The sequence below is a fragment of the Quercus robur genome, chromosome 3 (genome assembly GCF_932294415.1).
Source record: "Quercus robur chromosome 3, dhQueRobu3.1, whole genome shotgun sequence".
Classification (NCBI taxonomy): domain Eukaryota; kingdom Viridiplantae; phylum Streptophyta; class Magnoliopsida; order Fagales; family Fagaceae; genus Quercus; species Quercus robur.
In genome coordinates this window covers 28,623,235-28,641,998 of record NC_065536.1, presented here as the reverse complement: position 1 = coordinate 28,641,998, position 18,764 = coordinate 28,623,235, and the positions used below count along the sequence as shown (strand labels likewise).

Below are 18,764 nucleotides of genomic sequence, written 5' to 3'. Positions count from 1 at the left end.
CCACGTGCGGCCGTTTGTGATCTAGATTGTACAATGATTGTGCTTTAACAGTAAGTTTATACTTTATAGGTGTCAATGAACAAAAACAAAAGGATTTATACAGTATGCTTGTCATTGTTGATTACGGGAATTTTTTGATAACATTAGTTTCACTTTCCATTTCAAGGTAGCCATAAAAACCAAGATGGGCTCAATGTGCAAATTGGAGCCATTATACACAATTAATTATAGAATATCTTAAAATATTCAAACTTTAACTGCCAAATATGCGGATAACCAATTTTCAACATAAACTTGTTGATAAAAGATGAATATGTATAAGATTAACAAAACAAAAATTGGTTATTTTTCTCTTATTGGATGGGAAATCTGAACATGATATGAATTTTGAAGTTAGAATATTGATGGGAATGACGATGCTACATCAGAGACGAAGATAACACTAATGACGAAGGAAGCATCCTTGACGAAGTCCTTTGGAACAACGAAGAAAGCTATCATCACTGACGAAGGCAGGGAGTCATTCAATGCAGCCAATCAATGACCTGAGCGGTTACGAAATCAACCCAGCAGACCATTGGGAACCTCTTAAAAGTCTCATTACTGGACCAAGGGCGTTACTTGAGAAAGCATTAACCACCCCAACGGCTAGCCCCCAAGGCCGCAGGTATAAAGCTCTCACAGAGTCAACAAAAGGTACGATATATACACATACTGACATCTTGAGAGCATATTCTGATTCTTAATTTCTATTTATCTTTCTAACTTTGGCATCGGAGACGTTGTGGCAGGCACCACACCGGTGACCATCATTAAGCATACTCTCTCGCACTACAAAGGGTTCCATCTGCTCATTCTTGCTGACGATCTTGTGCATCATCAGTCTGGCGCCGTCTGTGGGGACGCTATTTCCAGATTCATATCTGAAAACGTAGTTCCCATCAACCCTCTGCATTCAAATGGAATCCAACTCAGACTCAACAGCCTTGGCCCAGCAAGTCCAGGCCCTCGCAGCCACCATTGAAGAACTCACCAAACAGAACCAGGAAATGAAGTTGCGGCTCCAGCAGGTTCAACAAGCTCAACAGGAAGAGAACCGGTCCAAGGGTAACATGGAGGAAGAAGGGGATAGTCAACGGAGGGAAACCCCCCGAAGACCAGCAACTCCGGACGAACAGAACTCAGATCTTCTTCGAGAAATGAGGAAAGAGATGGATGAACTAAGGAGCGCTATCAAAGAGAAGACGGACCGAAGCGTAGACAAAATGATAAGAGTTACGGATTCGCCATTCACTGCTGTGGTACTTGAATGCCCTGTGCCGTCGAAGTTTCGCCTGCCTCAGTTAGAGCCATTCGACGGACTCAAGGACCCCCAGGATCATCTTAATACCTTTAAGACGACTCTGGGTCTTCAGCAACCACCTGACGAGATATTGTGTCGCTCCTTCCCGACAACTCTCAAAGGAGCTGCAAGAGAATGGTTTACTAAGTTGCCAAACTCGTCCATAGACAATTTCGATCAGCTGAGCAGTGCCTTCCTACGCCACTTCATAGGGGGACAGCGCCCAAGGAGGCCAGTAGATTACTTACTCACCATAAGACAGGGAGAGAAGGAGACTCTGAGGTCATATGTCAAGCGATTCACCAGGGAAACTCTGGAAGTAGACGAAGTTGATGACAAGGTACAGCTGACGACCTTCAAAGCAGGGTTGAGATCCAGAGACCTCGTGGCCTCTCTTGCAAAGAACCCTCCGAAGACGATGGCGGAGATGCTCCTGAAGGCACAAAAGTACATGAACGTGGAAGATGCCCTGGTTGCCATAAAAGATACCGAGAGGCCAGGAGACAAGGTCAAGAGGGAAGATGACCGTAGGGGGCAAAAGCGAGACAGACCAGAACGTCGGAACAATGACGGGAATAGGAGGAATGACGATAAAAATCCTCGGACGGTAAAATTTACTCCCTTGGTTATGCCTGTTGACAAGATTTTCACGCAGATCAAGGACGAGCACTACCTCAAATGGCCCAGGCCATTACACTCATCCCCCAACTTACGTGACAAGAGCAAGTACTGCCGGTTCCATAGAGACCACGGCCACAACACAGAAGAGTGCAGAGACCTGAAGGAGCAAATAGAGGAATTAATACGGAAAGGGAAGTTGCAGAACTATGTAAAGAAAGGGGAATATAGCAAGTTCAGAGACGACAACAGGACCTAGCGTGAATCCTTCACTCGGGATGACGACCATCCGTCACAGCCTCCACGTAAGGTGATCGGGGAGATAAACACGATCACAGGAAGACCATTCTCAGGAGGTTCATTCAGATCACTAAAAAAGGCATACCATAGACAGGTGAACAGCGTCCACACCATGCCTCCGTCCAAGCACCGACGAACATACCAAGACATGTCCTTCACTGAAGGAGACGCCAGGGGAGTAAAGCAGCCCCACAACGATCCCCTGGTCATAGTGCTGAATATAGAAGGGTTCAATACCAAAAGGATCCTTGTTGATAACGGGAGCTCAGCGGATATCATCTACTTCCCGGCCTTCCAGCAGCTGAGATTAGATCCAAAAAGGCTTCGCCCTTTTGACTCTCCACTCGTTAGTTTCAGTGGAGACAGGGTCTACCCCAGGGGTATAGTGACACTGACAGTGACGGCAGGGACCTACCCATTGCAATTAACCAAACAAGTAGACTTCCTGGTGGTAGATTGTCCCTCATCCTACAATGTCATCATTGGGAGACCCACCCTCAACAAGTGGAAGGCGGCAACGTCAACCTACTGTTTAAAGGTGAAGTTCCCAACAAACAACGGCGTGGGTGAAGTTAAAGGTGATCAAGTCCTGGCAAGGGAATGCTATCAGGCCGTACTGGCAGGAAAGGAAAACCACACGTGGACGATTGAAGAAAAAGAGGAAGACGGGATGGAGACCTTGGAAACAGTGGAATTGGTAGAAGGAAATGCAGGTAAAACGACCAAGATAGGGACGACGCTAAGCCCCGAGATGAGAACAAGACTCATAAAGTTCCTTAAAGAGAATCTAGATGTCTTTGCATGGAGTCACGAGGACATGCCAGGCATATCTCCAGAAGTTATCCAACATAGGCTGAATGTGGATCCCAGCAAGAAGCCCGTTCAGCAACGACGAAGAACCTTCGCCCCAGAGCGAGATCAGGAAGTTGCAGAGGAAGTAACCAAACTCTTGACGGCTGGATTCATCCGAGAAGTATATTATCCTGAATGGCTTGCCAACGTTGTCCTGGTAAAGAAAGCAAACGGAAAGTGGAGAATGTATGTAGACTTCACCAATCTGAACAAAGCATGCCCAAATGACAGCTTCCCTCTACCAAGGATAGACCAACTCGTGGACTCCACCGCTGGACACAAGTTACTGACGTTCATGGACGCCTTCTCAGGGTACAACCAGATAAAGATGGCTGAAGAAGACTAGGAGAGGACAGACTTCATCACAAGTTAAGGACTCTACTGTTACAAGGTGATGCCTTTTGGGCTGAAAAATGCTGGAGCTACGTATCAGAGAATGGTAAACAAAATGTTCAGCCAGCAGATTGGCAGGAACATGGAGGTGTACGTGGACGATATGCTCGTCAAGAGCAAGGAAGAGCTCAAACATCTGGACGACTTAGAGGAAACTTTTGCAACCCTCAAAAAACACCAGATGAAGTTGAATCCAAGCAAGTGTGCCTTTGGGGTAGCTTCGGGGAAGTTCTTGAGATTCATGGTGTCCCAAAGAGGAATAGAAGCGAATCCAAAGAAAGTACGAGCTATCATTGACATGGCCTCACCCAAAACCGTCAAGGATGTTCAAAAACTCACAGGAAGAATAGCAGCTTTAAACAGGTTCGTCTCTAGGGCCACAGACAAATGTCTGCCCTTTTTTAAGACACTAAAGCAGGCTTTTGCTTGGACCGACGAGTGCGAAGCGGCGTTCCAAGAGCTGAAGCAATACCTGAGCAGTCCTCCTCTCCTAAGCCCGTCCAAAGAAGGAGAAAACCTATACCTATACCTGGCGGTGTCAGCCTCGGCAGTAAGTGCAACTTTGATTAGAGAAGAGGGCAAGAAGCAACTCCCGGTTTACTACATCAGCCAAGCTCTCCAAGGGGCTGAATCCAGATACCCAAGGATCGAAAAGATTGCGTTTGCACTGATAGTGGCCTCGCGCAAGCTCAGGCAATATTTCCAGTCAAATCCTATTCTCGTAATGACGGACCAACCAATCAAGAAGTCAATGAACCAGCCAGAAGCAGTAGGGAGAATGGTCCAGTGGGCAATTGAACTTAGTCAATTTGACATCGAGTACCATCCCAGAACAGCGATCAAGGCACAAGCTCTGGCGGACTTCATCGTCGAATTCACGTCCCCTGACGAAGACATGATTACAGACGAAGCAGATAAACTAATAATACAGACTGATGGTTCGTCAGCCCAAAAGAAGGGGGGAGTGGGGGTCATCATAACCACCCCAGACGGAGAAGTGCTGAAATATGGGGTCCAACTAAGGTTCCCAGCCACCAACAACGAAGCTGAATACGAAGGAATACTGACGGGACTGAGGCTTGGGAAAGCACTTGATGCCAAGAATTTGTTGATCCAAAGTGATTCAAAGCTAGTGATTGGACAGATCAGGGGAGAATACGAGGCAAAAGAAGAAAGAATGCAGAAATACCTCAAGTTGGCAAGACAGCTAGCTCAGGAATTCGATACAGTGGAGTTCATACAAATCCCAAGAAGTCAGAATATGGGGGCTGACGAAGTCTCAAAGCTAGCGTCATCAAAGGAAGAAGGGACTGGCACGAACCTGGCGATGGAAGTCCAAAAACACCCTAGTATCGAGGAAGTTGCAACCTTCGCCATCCAGAGCACTGATACTTGGATAACGCCCATAATGTCCTTCCTCCAGGACGGGCACCTACCTCAAAACACCGAAGAAGCCAGAAAGATCAAGAAGAGGGCAGCCAGATTCACGATCCTGAATGACGTCTTGTACAAGAGAGGCTTCTCTATGCCCTACTTGAAGTGTGTCGACGAGGAAGAGGCCAAATACATCTTGGAGGAGGTACACGGAGGAATTTGCGGCGATCATGCCGGCTCCAGATCCCTAGTAAACAAAGTGGTAAGGGCAGGATATTTTTGGCCAACCATGCAGGTAGACGTTGCTGAGATCGTCAGGAGGTGCGACAAATGCCGACGATACGGGAATGTGCAGCGGCTTCCAGCAGAGAAAATGACGACCATAGCTTCCCCATGGCCATTTGCATAATGGGGAATCGATATCGTCGGTCCTCTGCCTCAAGGTAAAGGTCAGGTAAAATTCCTTCTCGTTGCTATTGACTATTTCACGAAATGGGTTGAAGCAGAGGCCATGGCAACGATCACGGAGGCTCGGATCCAGAACTTTGTGTGGAAGAACATAATCTGTAGGTTCGGGATTCCCTCGACGATCATATCAGACAATGGAAGGCAGTTCGACAGTCAAGGCTTCATAGAATTCTGCTTAAGCCTTGGGATCAAAAATCAGTTCTCATCTCCAGGGCACCCTCAAGCGAATGGACAGACAGAAGTGACGAACAGGACGCTGCTGAAAATTATCAAAACCAAGCTGGACGAAGCAAAATGTGCCTGGCCAGAAGAACTACCCAACGTCCTGTGGGCCTACAGAACCACGGCCAGAACCCCGACAGGAGAGACACCCTTCAAGCTTACCTATGGCACAGAAGTAGTAATCCCAGTAGAGGTTGGGGTAACTAGCATCAGGCGAGGAACTTTCACAGAATGACTCAATGACGACGAATTGTGACTCAACCTGGATTGCCTGGACGAAGTAAGAGACAACGCATCTAGTAGGATGACAAAGTATCAAAAAAAGATGGCCGAGTATTACAACAAAAGGGTCAAACTCAGGCGACTGGACATAGGGGATCTCGTCCTGCGTAAGATCACCGCAGCAACTAAAGACCCTACTCAAGGAAAATTGGGCCCTACATGGGAGGGGCCTTACCGCGTCACTCACTACTCAAGACAAGGAAGTTACCATCTGGAAGCCCTGGACGGAAAAAAACTCCCGCGGCCATGGAACATTGAGCATTTAAAGAAGTACCATGAGTAAATGTAATTGACGAATGCATTCGTTCTTAAGATTAATAAAAGAATTATTCTTCTGATGTCTTTGTGCAGGCAGTACTGGTCAACCATAAGGCCCATAAAAAGTTAAAGTAACAAGATTCCGCCTTGACGGATGTAAGTTACTAAAGATAACCCCAGGAGTATAAAAAGCCAAAGTAACAAGATTCCGCCTTGACGGATGTAAGTTACTGACGACCCACCTATTGGGTATAAATCGCTAAGTAACAAGATTCCGCCTTGACGGATGTAAGTTACTGATGACCCACCTATTGGGTATGAATCTCTAAGTAACAAGATTCCGCCTTGACGGATGTAAGTTACAGACGACCCATGTAATGGGTATAAACAACTAAGTAATAAGATTCCGCCTTGACCAATGTAAGTTGCTGACGAAGACCCCATGGTGATAAAAAGTTAAGTGACTATGTTCCGCTTGGACGGACATAAATTACTACGTACACAACCCACAGCAAATACAAGTGACAAAAGCCCTCGTGACGAATTCACATAAAGAGGAAAGGAGAAAAAGGGAAAAGCCATACATCAAATCAAAACAACACTCAAAATACGCTCAAGATCGTCAAAATAGTTAGCAAACGGTCGACGAATAAACATGGCGCAAGATCGTCAAAACAGTTAGCAAACAGACGACGAATAAACAGGGCTCAGGATCGTCAAAATAAGTGATCTACTAAGGGTAAGTATGCCTCATTTTAACCCATAACCACTGGGTGATTAACATCGTTTCCAAAATAAATGATTGTTCTGAAATAAGAAAAAAAAAAAGGGGGCCCAAAACAAGAAGGGCATCCACCAAAAATACAACAAAAAAGAAAATTTTCCAAGTGCCAAGATCAGGCATCAGCAGCAGCGTCCTCAACAGCAGGTGCGTCGGTGGCAGGCTCTGGAGCATCACCCTCTAGGGCAGAGGATTGAGCCGCTTCGTCCAAAGCCATCTCCTTATCTACCTCCTCCAGATCCAAGCTCTCCATGTTCACCCCAGATGGATGCTTGACGAGATATCTCCTAAGAAGCTCGAAACCTTTAAAATACCAACTGAAGAGTACAGTATTGTACTCGTCAGTGGTCTGGAAAGCCTCCACCGACCTGGCAGCGATAGTTGCAAGCTTCTCCTTGGCTGAAAGAAGCTGCTCATCCTTCTCTTGAGTCAACTTGTGTTCAACCCGAAGGTCGTCTCCCAGCACTTTAACCTTCTCCTTCAACGAGGTTGCCTCGTCCATGGAGGTTATCAGGTTCTTTTTCAGATCAGAGTTCTCTTTCTCCAGGGCCTCCATCCGCGTTGTCAGAGATGCCACTTTGGCCTCTTGAGTGAGATACTCGGTGGTAATATGGAGGCTCTCTCCCAACACCTGAGAGAAGTTATAGAGTCGTCAGTAAAAAAAAAAAAAAAGAGTGAAAAGGGAAAATATGGAAGAACTCCGTACCTGGACGAGCTTATGAACATGACGAGAGGCGACGTCGTTCAAAGACATGTCTGAAAGAGCCCTTAGGTCCGCTAGAGTGACAACCTCGTGAGCCTTGTCCATGGCCAACCTTTCGTCATCCCATATTGTGGACGGACGAATATCAACCTTCTCCTTCTCCTTCCCTTTGTCAGCCAAGCGCTGCCTTTTGGAGCCAGGAGTAGCGATCTCCTTTATTGACGCAGTTGGAGAGGCAGTTCTCGTCGTCTCAGGAGCTGCGAGAGGAATGACACTAAGGGGAGTGGGAGCAGGGCCCTTCCCGGTCACGCGCACGACCTTCTTCCCCAGATTGGACAGCGATTCATCCTTCTTCGATCTCATCTTTGCGTACATGTCCTTGTTAAATTTTGTCATCATCTCTGCAAGAAGAAAAAGCTTATCAAAATGCTTAAGTACACAAGAAGAATCAACACTGACGAGGATAATACTTACTTTTTTTGCCTTCAATACCAAGTTGACGAAGGACGTAAGGAGACGGGTCGGGACCTAGGTTGTAAAATGCAAGAGATCGGGGGTCAACCAGTTCGTCCCAGCTCTTAATCGTCTCAGCGTACCCGAACGTAGTCTCGATGCGTTCCTTATACCGGCTCGTAAGCCCAGGCCGTCTCTTAACTATGCCAAATAAAGGAACAAAGAAGTTAGCAAAACCAGAACCTCAAAGGTGGCGAAATTAAACGACGGGGAGAAAATACTGACGCACCTAAGGTCGGGGTTCCCCACCGACGGAGCAACCTCGGAATAGCACCCCAATCACTGCTGGATTGAGTCTCGAAGTCATCCCCAAACACAAAGAAAAAGCGCGACTTCCAATACCTGAAGGACGAGGGCAAGCCCTTGACGATCCTAGTCTTTCTCTCCCAAGGGACTAACTCATAATACCCCCACTCCTTGGATTCTTTCAAACGGTACAAGTAAGTGAGCTCAGCCATCCTGATCATATCCCCGTTGGAGGCCAACCATATTTGCATACAGTTGATCATGATCCTCCACGAGTTAGGCATGAGCTGCCCAGGGGCGATACCAAAGTGATCTAAAAGTTCCATCAGGAACGGGTGGACGGGGAATCTAAGCCCGCAAGTGAAATTTGACTCGTAAAAACATACTTCACCTGGGAAAAAGTGGCAGGCCCTATCTTCTTCCCTAGGTAGACGAACACGAACCCTAGACGGAAATTGAAACCTATCCTTGAACCTATTTACGGTTTTGGCGTCCAGACCACAAACCTCCCCGAGGGCGTAAAAAGCCCTAACCTCCCGAAGGCCAGAGACGGCTGTATCCCCTTCAGCCGGGTCGCCACTAGATGACAGCCCAATTTCAAGGTCACTAGACCTAACCTCAGACATTGACCCTCTCCTTGCTAAACCCTCGAACCAATTTAGCGATTGACGGAGCAAGGGCAACAAGTCGCCCAAAACCACGCTCAGACAATTGCCCTCAAACACAAAATTTTCTAAAAACGGATAAGTACCCAAAGACCCCCCTAGGCGCGCAAAAAGGAAGGAGACCGATGGGCAAGCTGTCCTAATCTCCAAACTATCAACCATGGATATGCAGAAATCAAAGGGTAGAGAAATACGGTACAAACTAAATCCCCAAAAAAGAAAAACAGAGACCAACAACAGAAGAGAAATAAAAGGAAACATATAATCAGAAATTATGCTGCAGTAAAAGAAAAAAGAAGGAAGTAAAAGGAAAGAGAAACGTACCTCCAATGGCGGAAACAGCAAAAGCACAGCGCAAGGTGATTTGGAGAAGAAAGGAGGTCTCAGAATATCACTAGGGAATTTTTCTGTCTTTGCTCTCTGAAAAGTAAAAGAAAAATTAAAGAAGAGAAGTTTTAAACTTAGGCCAAAAAGCGATTGGAAAACCAGCGGGAAACCCAAGAGTCATACCATTAATTCCCCAGATCATCTCACGCCACGTGGCCATGATTGCGTGTAGCGCCGCCACTAAGCATTAAAAGCGGAATAGAACCCCAAGAGTCACAAGAAAAACTTTTCATCTTCCGTGATCGTCATGACACGTCACCGACGACCCCAGAACCCTAGGGGGCAACTGATGGGAATGACGATGCTACATCAGAGACGAAGATAACACTAATGACGAAGGAAGCGTCCTTGACGAAGTCCTCTGGAACAACGAAGAAAGCTATCATCACTGACGAAGGTAGGGAGTCATTCAATGCAGCCAATCAATGACCTGAGCGGTTACGAAATCAACCCAGCAGACCGTTGGGAACCTCTTAAAAGTCTCATTACTGGACCAAGGGCGTTACTTGAGAAAGCATTAACCACCCCAACGGCTAGCCCCCAAGGCCGCAGGTATAAAGCTCTCACAGAGTCAACAAAAGGTACGATATATACACATACTGACATCTTGAGAGCATATTCTGATTCTTAATTTTTATTTATCTTTCTAACTTTGGCATCGGAGACGTTGTGGCAGGCACCACACCGGTGACCATCATTAAGCATACTCTCTCGCACTACAAAGGGTTCCATCTGCTCATTCTTGCTGACGATCTTGTGCATCATCAAATATGTTCTTGTATTTTTTTCCTATTTTTTTCTTTGCTTTATGTAATGGATTCCCAGGGCCACTTAAATCAAGAAAAATTTGCAACGTGATTATTATCTACTCAAGTAGTATTTTTTTTAAACCTTTTTTTAGTGGTATTTTTTTTCCTTTTAGAATGAAGATCAAAATCAAGAACCTTGTAACTCAATTAGTTGGCAATTCTTGGTATTTTCCAAAACATCTATAATTCAAATATCTCTCTCTCCTGTTGTAACTATCGAATTATCTAAAAAAAATGAATAGAATAAATTTCAACCAGCCATAAATACTTAAACCATCCTAGGATGTTACATAGCACATTTTAACTTGGAAACAACTTTTACCACTTGTAATAGGTGTGGCAAAATTCGACACAAGACAAGACAAAGTTAGTAGGTTATGGGTTAAGACTTAATAGGTTCATATCATACTCGAGTTGACATGATTGACTCATTTAATAAACATTTCATGTTTGTGTTCAACCTACAAGTGTCATTTTACCAATATATCCTTCAAAACTGTATATAAACTTATTTTCTTTCTTAGTTGCATTCTCCCAAGCCGTGTGGATGCCTCTGTCTCTCAAACCTCAATCTCACTTTATTTTCTTAGCCATTGTCACTGTGGTGCTAAGCCATTGTTGCCCTCATCCTTCACTTCTCTTTATCACTCTAAGCGTAGTTACCGTTATTCTTTACTTTCATCTTTGAACTCTCTACCATCATTGCATAATCGTTGTTGTCCTTTACTTTTACCTTTTTTGTTACCTTTATTTATTTTCCTAAACTTAATTGTTGGGATTGACATTAGCTATTGTGGTTTATTTTGTTTGATATATTGTAATTGATTATTTGTGATATTGAGATATGCTTTAGTTTTGAATGATTATTTGTGATGTAGTTACTTTGTTAGTTTTGAATTTTATATTTAAAAAAAACTATTTGATTGATTTTTCATAGTTCTTATCAATTGAATTAATACTAAAATTTGTATTTTTTTTTTTTTTTTTACTTTGATAAAATATGATAAACAAGTCGAGACAACTAACTCATCTATGGAATTTATATCTATATGTAGTTGATATCTATGAAGATAGATATTGTGGATTGATCTATATTAAACCTCTATCATTATACAGTAAAACTTTATATACTACAATAGTATAATAACTATGGTAGAAAGAAATATATGAATCTTTCTACCATACTGATAATTCTAGTCCGCTTGTTTCGTTTAAGACATGAGATTGGAATACTTTTAATTTTTATTTTTTTTGCACCACAAACTGGTCCAAGTTGCGGAAATCAAAATCCGAGCTAGATAATCTTTGTTTGTGGATCTCGCCCTCGATCAGCCCTTCAAGGACCCTTCTTATTTCATTCTCCTTCTTTGAGATCTTGTCTCGAAGTTGGAAATCTAAAATTTCATTAATTTAGTCTTGATCCTTTTCCCCGTGCACATCCATATTGAGTTAGGGGACCTCTTTAGCAGGAACTTCTACTTCCCATGGATGCTTTAGTAACAAATCATGTTAGCGTTTGGAAATCTTGACCGGTTTAATAAATATGCTGGGTTAATGTTGGTAATATAGTCAAATACTCATGAATTGAAACAACACAAATCTGACACGTGAACATAAATTGCCACCCTTGACTTGTATGAAAAGAGAACTATATCCAAAAAAAAAAAAAAAAATGGAAGAAAATAAATAAAATTGAAAAATTATAAAAACTAGTATGTAACTTGTGCTTACGCACGTAAATGATAAATTTTAGCGGTGTTATTGATGTTAGCTTGGGTTACTAAAATAGGATATTAGTTCGAGTAGGACATTTTGAGGTGCTAAAATAATTTTTCCTTGCAATTTTCATGATATTGGTTACGTCAAATATCTCATTACACTGCTATTATGTATATAATTTTGAAAATCATTATTGGATATTATATATACAATATTTATTCACAATCACTGTCTGTGAAATTATAATAAATACAACACAAAAATAAAAGAATAAATTGGTCCAATAATATCTCCTAAATTGAATGGGGACAAGTGATGGGATCGTTCAACTCAATTACAATTTATTATGTTCAAGATCCTGGCATACAAAATAACTGAATAAAAATAGTATAAAAAATTATGCTCATTAGCTGAGAGAAAAAATAAATGCAAAAATTTAAACAATTTAATTTGTATAGAAAGCTGACAAAAGCAAAATTCAATTTTGAATATAATTAAATTTTCTCTAAGCATTGGTTATATATGTCATGACTATATACGGTTCATTACTATTTTTTTTTTTTTTTTTTATGGTTTATATATATTGAACTCCTTGTTTTTTACATTAAATTAACTCACTTGACACAAAAATTAAAAAACTTACATTAGATGAGACACATGACGCAAAATTAAACTCTAATTAAATTCTAATTTTTACATTGAATTAATTAACTTGGCACAAAAATTTAAAAATTTAGATTAGATGGGACACGTGGTGCAAAATTAGACTCTAATTAAATTTCAATTTGAAATCTAATTGAATTTTCTAACAACTTTACCTATATATATATATATATATATATATATATATAAGCAAGGTCAAACATGTAACAAGATAAGGGTCATGGCTTATTCCACATCAGAAGAAGATTCAGACTCAGACAGTGATGATGCCTCAGACCCAAACCCTATAAGAAGGTCTTTGCTTGTAAGAGGGGAAAGAAAACAATTGCTGACACAACTTCAATCCATAGAGGGATCATAGAAGGAAGTTACCTAATCGGAAAGAAACAGACATATTTTTGACTGTGGATGCAATTGTTGTAAGGTTTCACCCGTCAAAAATGCATTGGGTTACATATATATATATAGACTATGTTATATGTTCAAATACTTTTGAACAGGTGCAAATATGGCTTTGAAAATTTTGTAGCATAACCCTAGGTTTGTTATGGGGAGTTGAACCTACCACGCTAATCAAGACTCATCTTAATTGCTAGTGAAGTAGCACAATCCAGCTCCTAAAAACCAAGTCCACACAGAGAACAAAAGCAAGCCTTGCCTCAGATAGCCATCCTTAGTAAAAATTAGTACCATATAGATAATAATAGATGATTCCATAAGATTCGAACTTGTTCACCCAGTAAAATAAATTAGTGTTGGCTCTGAACTTAAAAGAGAGAAATGGGAGTGGTGATAGGGGGAGAGTGATAGTCTTGAGGTGGTGTGTGTTTTGATTCCTTACTGATTGTAAAAATGCTATCGGGAGACGAGAAATAATTTCTTGCACCTAGGAAACTTTCCCTTGTCTTTTTATGATGATGCACAAAAATTGTTAGTGAGTTGATCGTCCAGACGCATGCCAATCGGGTACTTGAAGAACAAAAGGAAGAAGAACCTACAAAGAGTATCGGTGAGGTGCTGGCCAAAGACCTTTCAAAGGTTAAGTCAGTGATAGAAGAATCTCCAATAACTCAAAAGTGTGAGAGTTAGGAAATTTTTTATGTACCTTGGAGAAGAGGAGACTTGATGCTTATATAGTGGTGTAGGGCTGACCAAGATCTCATGAACATAGGATCTTTCCTTGTATGAAAGATATGGAGTTAATGTTCCGAGATCTTAGGGCTTTACTTCTCATACTAGGAGGATACAAATATATAGAAGTTTCTTTGGAAGTGGTGTGCAAGTTCTTTCCATATAAGGATGCATGAGTGGGGAACACTAAAATGGTGTGGGACTTAGTGTAATCCATCCTCAGTATTGGGTAATTCGATGGGTACTTTCCTACCCGATGGTGAATGTGAGTGGAGAGCATGGCCGATGTCACTTCATAATCATCCTGAAAGGGACCTAGTACCCGAAGGGTAAAAAGAGATCGATGGACCTTTCAAACCTAAATGGTAAATGGAACCTGATGGCATTTTCAACCCAAAGGATAAATGGAACTTGAAGGGTAAATGGACCGATGGGTACTTTCCAACCTGAAGGGTAAATGGACCTAATGGGTACTTTTCAACCCGAAGGGTAAATGGACCTGACGGGTACCTTCCAACTTGAAGTGTAAACAGACCCAACAAGTACTATCCAACCTGAAGGGTAAATGGAACCCAAAGAGTAAATGAACTCGAAGGGCATTTCCAACCCGAAGGGTAAATAGACCCGACAGGTACTTTCCAACCCGAAAGGTAATGGACCCGAAGGGCATTTCCAACTTGAACGGTAAATGGACCCAATGGGTACTTTCCAACCCAAAGGATAAATGAACTCGAAGGGCATTTTCAATCCGAAGGGTAAATGGACCCAACGGGTACTTTCCAACCCGAGGGGTAAATGGACCTGAGGGGCATTTCCATCTCGAAGAGTAAATGGATCCTGAAGGGTAAATGAACTTGAAGGGCATTTCCAACCCGAAGGGTAAATGGACCTGACGAGTACTTTCCAACCCAAAGGGTAAATGGACTCAAGGGGCATTTCCATCTCGAAGGGTAAATGGACCCAACGAGTACTTTCTAACCTGAAGGGTAATGGACATGAAGGGCAATCCAAACTCGAAGGGAAAAAAGAGTTAGAAAATTTCTCAGTTAAAATGTTCCTTATCATTTTTTCTCTTCTTTTTCATTAATTTCTACTTCTCTATTGCTTGTTATCTTTGGAATATTGGAGTGTCATATCTCACTTTTCTCCATTGTTCTTCCTTACCCAAGCATTTTTACACCAAATAAGCTTCTGATGTTGATTGGTTGGAGTCTTTATTCTCTCTATCCAAGTGCTAGAGATTGGAACCTTAACCTCCTCGTCCAACTAGAGGCTATGTGCAAACTAGTCTTTAGGCATTGACAATGGACATCATACACTCCTACACTATAGATTTCAGCCCACCTATACTTATTCAAGCTTTCAAGGCTCTAATGTGTGATGACCACATATCCTGCATAGCTATTCTCCTTATCCTTGTAAACCATATTCCCCCTTCTCTTTCTTTCTTTTGTCAAGAACCCATGGCATGAATCATGGGTTATGCTACTTGGAGTCAAGTTATTGGATTGAGGCTTTATGGAGAAGAACAAATGCTTTTGCGTGTAGTTGGGGATTGCTATCTTCTTTTGATTGTGGTTTATGCATGGTAGCTATAAAAGGAAAAAAAACAAACTAAGAGTGTGGGGGTAACATTCAGATAATTTGGACAACCCCATAAGCATTTGTGTAGAGGAAAAATGGAGTCCAATTTTTCTGTTTCATTCCCCCCCCCCCCCCAACTTTATATTCTATACTTTACAAATATAAAAACTTGATATATGTAACTTAATTAATTAAATTCTAATTTTATTCCTTTAATATTATAGTTACCTAAAAAAAAAAAAAAACCCAATACACCTCATCACCACCATTGGTTCACTACATATGACCTACCTTTGTTGACACCACTAGCAAGAGGTGGTCGAAACCATCAACACTTCCATTCATGGCCAACCACCGCCTCCAATGAATCCTTCTTTCTTCCACTTCATTCATCTTAAACCCCACCCCCACCACTCTACCACCCTTTCCACCCACCACTAACTTGCGCTGGTGCCACTAGCAAGAGGCTGCCGATGCCTTCAACACAGTCATGGCTAGCCACCCTCCTTGACGAACCCATCTCTCTTCTACCCACCACCAATTTCAACCAAATAACAAATACCAAAATCAAACTTTTGGTTAAACAACAATCCCATCAATCTAAAGCAAAACCATTAACACCCTTTTGAAAATAAATGAGATCATTGTAAGTTGATATGAATAGTCACAACAAATCCTTAATAATCCTTCGATATAAAGATAACAATGGTGGTGGGTGGGCTTGAGAAGGATGAAATGAAAGAGAGATGGGTTCGTCGAAGGCGGTGGTTGTCCATGAATTGCAGTGTTGATGGCATGGCGACCTCTTGCTAGTGAATGTAGGTGGTGGTCATGGAGTGTGTTGGATTTATTTATTTGGAGTATGAAATATTAAAGGAATAAAATTATAATTTAATTAATTAGGTTACACATATCAAATTTTTATTCATGGAGTATAAACTGAGCACAAAAAGTGGAACAAAAGATTTGGACTAGGAAAAATGATAGGCTTGTCTATTCTTTTGTATGAACCTTTTTGCAATTGCTGGAGCATCTTTGATATGGACGTCTAGGGGATGTGTGGTTTGCTGTGATATGCATTACATCAAGGTCACATTATTGTAATCGTAAACCCTAATCAATAACCTAGATAATGTGAACATTACGATGCTTAGTTCATTACCTTATTAAATGGAGGTAATCTTACATTACTTAATGGTGGGAGATATAATAATTTATACATTTTTTTTTGTTGCTAAACTAATAATTTATACATATGACAAAATTGTTCGTGATAATTAAATTTATTTTACTCATGAGAATGACTAACAAAATACCAATAAACCTCTAAAAAGACCAAAATAACCTTGGAATCTCTAAAATGACTAAAATACACTTCAAATTTACAAAATGCCCCTAAAACCTCCAAAATGCCCCCAAAACCTCTAAAAAGAAAAAAAAAAAAAAAAAAAAAAAAAAAAAAAAAAAAAAAAAAGAAAAAAACTCCAAAACCTAAAAAATAACTAAAATACTCTTGAAACTTTTAAAATGACCAAAATACCAATAAACCTAAAAAATACCCAAAATAACCTCGAAATTGCTAAACATGTTTGGAGCCAAAATTTGTTCATGTTCAAATCCTACTGTATCTAAAAAGAAAATTATGCCTAGAAAATTTGAAAATGATAAAAAATAAATAACTATTTTATCTATAAAATGTTTAAATTTCAAAATTATACGGAAGTTGTGTACAACTATAAGAATATGTAATCTAATGATGAAATTATTTGAGTGATGTAATAATAAGAAATAATTAATTGAAGTTAGCCGTGTGTGTGTATATACATATATATAAAAAGTTATATATGGTGTACTTCTAGTAATATCACACCATTTAATATATTTTTATTGGATGTTGTACGTGCAAGTTAGACTTTAGGATGACTCAGATGATGTGTGACCTAAATCCTAATGGTACATTTGAGTTTCATGCTTGTTGAGTATAAAAAATGTCACTTTTAACACCAAAGAATAAAAGGGAAAAGAACAGGAAAGTAAAGAATGACAAAGTATTAGGGGTGTACAGAAAACCCACCGACCCGCCAAACCTGACCCAACCCAACTCGACACGACGGGTTGGGTCGGTTTTTAAGGCTTGGTGGGTTGGGTTGGGTTGGGTTACAAAATTTTTTTTTATAGCGGGTTGGGTTGGGTTTGGGTCATAAAATTACAAACCCACCAAACCCAACCCGACCCACCCATATTTAATATATATTTAAAATATATTTTATATTTAATAATTTTTTTAAAATCAATTGTAGGGCACTTATATATATATATATATATATATTTAATAATTAAAAAAAAAAAACCAACTGTAGAGCAACATTTCCTCAGTTCCTCCTACTAATACTAATTTAATATAAATATATATATATATGTATATATATATAATATTATATAATTAATAAATTTTTTTAAATAACCCGTTCTTCCTATCCTATATAAAAGCTAATTAGTTCACACAAATCCTAATAAATTACTATTGTTGTTTAGCCATTAATGTTGTTTGCCTTTAAGGAGTTACATTGATACTAATCTTTAGGTTTTTTTAATATATATTTATATTTTTTTCTATTCAATTTAATAATAATAATTAAAAAAATTTGTCAAACCCATGGGTTCAACCCAACCCAATCCGACCCACATGAATCGGGTTGGGTTGGGTTGGACTTATGTGATGGGTTGGGTTGGATTGAATTTTTTTTTGACCCACCATGGTGGGTTAGGTCAAAAAATCCCTTCAACCCGACCCAACCCGACCCATGCACACCCCTACAAAGTATGTATGTGGAAAACCCTATGGAAGGGATGAAAACCACGGTGGGATGAAAGATGGAGTGTCCTTATCCCTTAAAGACTATGCAATATTGAGAAAGTTTAAGGATAACACAGTGTTTCTCTTCCTAAAACCTTACACTTTTTTGCCTTTCTTCCTTACCCATATTTCTCCCTCTCTGTCCTCCCTCTTTGCTCAACAATATTCTCCTCTTATAGTACGAGGAACATTGCTGGCTGTACAAGGACAGATGTCTTACTCTTATTCCCTTTTACAAACCCTAATACAACTATTACTAGTATTATTTTGCAGCTGGATGAGAGAGGAAAACTGTTTTTGTCAAGGTGGTGGGCTGAAGGGAAGCTTTGTACCATCATGAAGGACAAACAAAGAGGAGGAGAGGGAAAGCGTGAGGCCTAAGGGCATTACACGTGTCTTTGGCAGTGATCTAAACTTGCACTAACCAATAAGAGGTGTTTTATAGCCTCTGACCAACAGGGGTTGAATTCTCTCTCCTTGTAGTGCTTTGTGTCCATGCCAGAATTTCTCTTTCTTCGATGGTATCCATGCTATTGGCATGAGCCAAAGGTGTGGCTCTCCTCACAAAGTCCCTGCTTTTGTAACTCGAGGCTATCT

General features: G+C 40.9%; 2 protein-coding genes across 2 annotated transcripts; both read left to right on the top strand.

The window, feature by feature from the left end:
- Positions 1-959: 959 nt before the first annotated feature.
- LOC126719482 (uncharacterized) lies at positions 960-2,219 on the top strand. Its single transcript, XM_050422031.1, has one exon. The coding sequence runs from the start codon at positions 960-962 to the stop codon at positions 2,217-2,219; it is 1,260 nt and encodes a 419-aa protein (XP_050277988.1).
- A 189-nt stretch (positions 2,220-2,408) lies between these two features.
- Positions 2,409-5,288, top strand: LOC126719481 (uncharacterized). Its single transcript, XM_050422030.1, has 2 exons — positions 2,409-3,424; positions 3,569-5,288. Exons 1-2 carry the CDS (start codon positions 2,409-2,411, stop codon positions 5,286-5,288), a joined length of 2,736 nt encoding a protein of 911 aa, XP_050277987.1.
- Positions 5,289-18,764: the final 13,476 nt, after the last annotated feature.

Coding starts and splice junctions, on each gene's coding strand:
- LOC126719482 (XM_050422031.1), top strand. CDS start 960: ATGGAATCCAACTCAGACTCAACAGCCTTGGCCCAGCAAGTCCAGGCC.
- LOC126719481 (XM_050422030.1), top strand. CDS start 2,409: ATGTCCTTCACTGAAGGAGACGCCAGGGGAGTAAAGCAGCCCCACAAC. Junction 3,425..3,568: donor TTCATGGACGCCTTCTCAGG/GTACAACCAGAT, acceptor CAAAATGTTCAG/CCAGCAGATTGGCAGGAACA.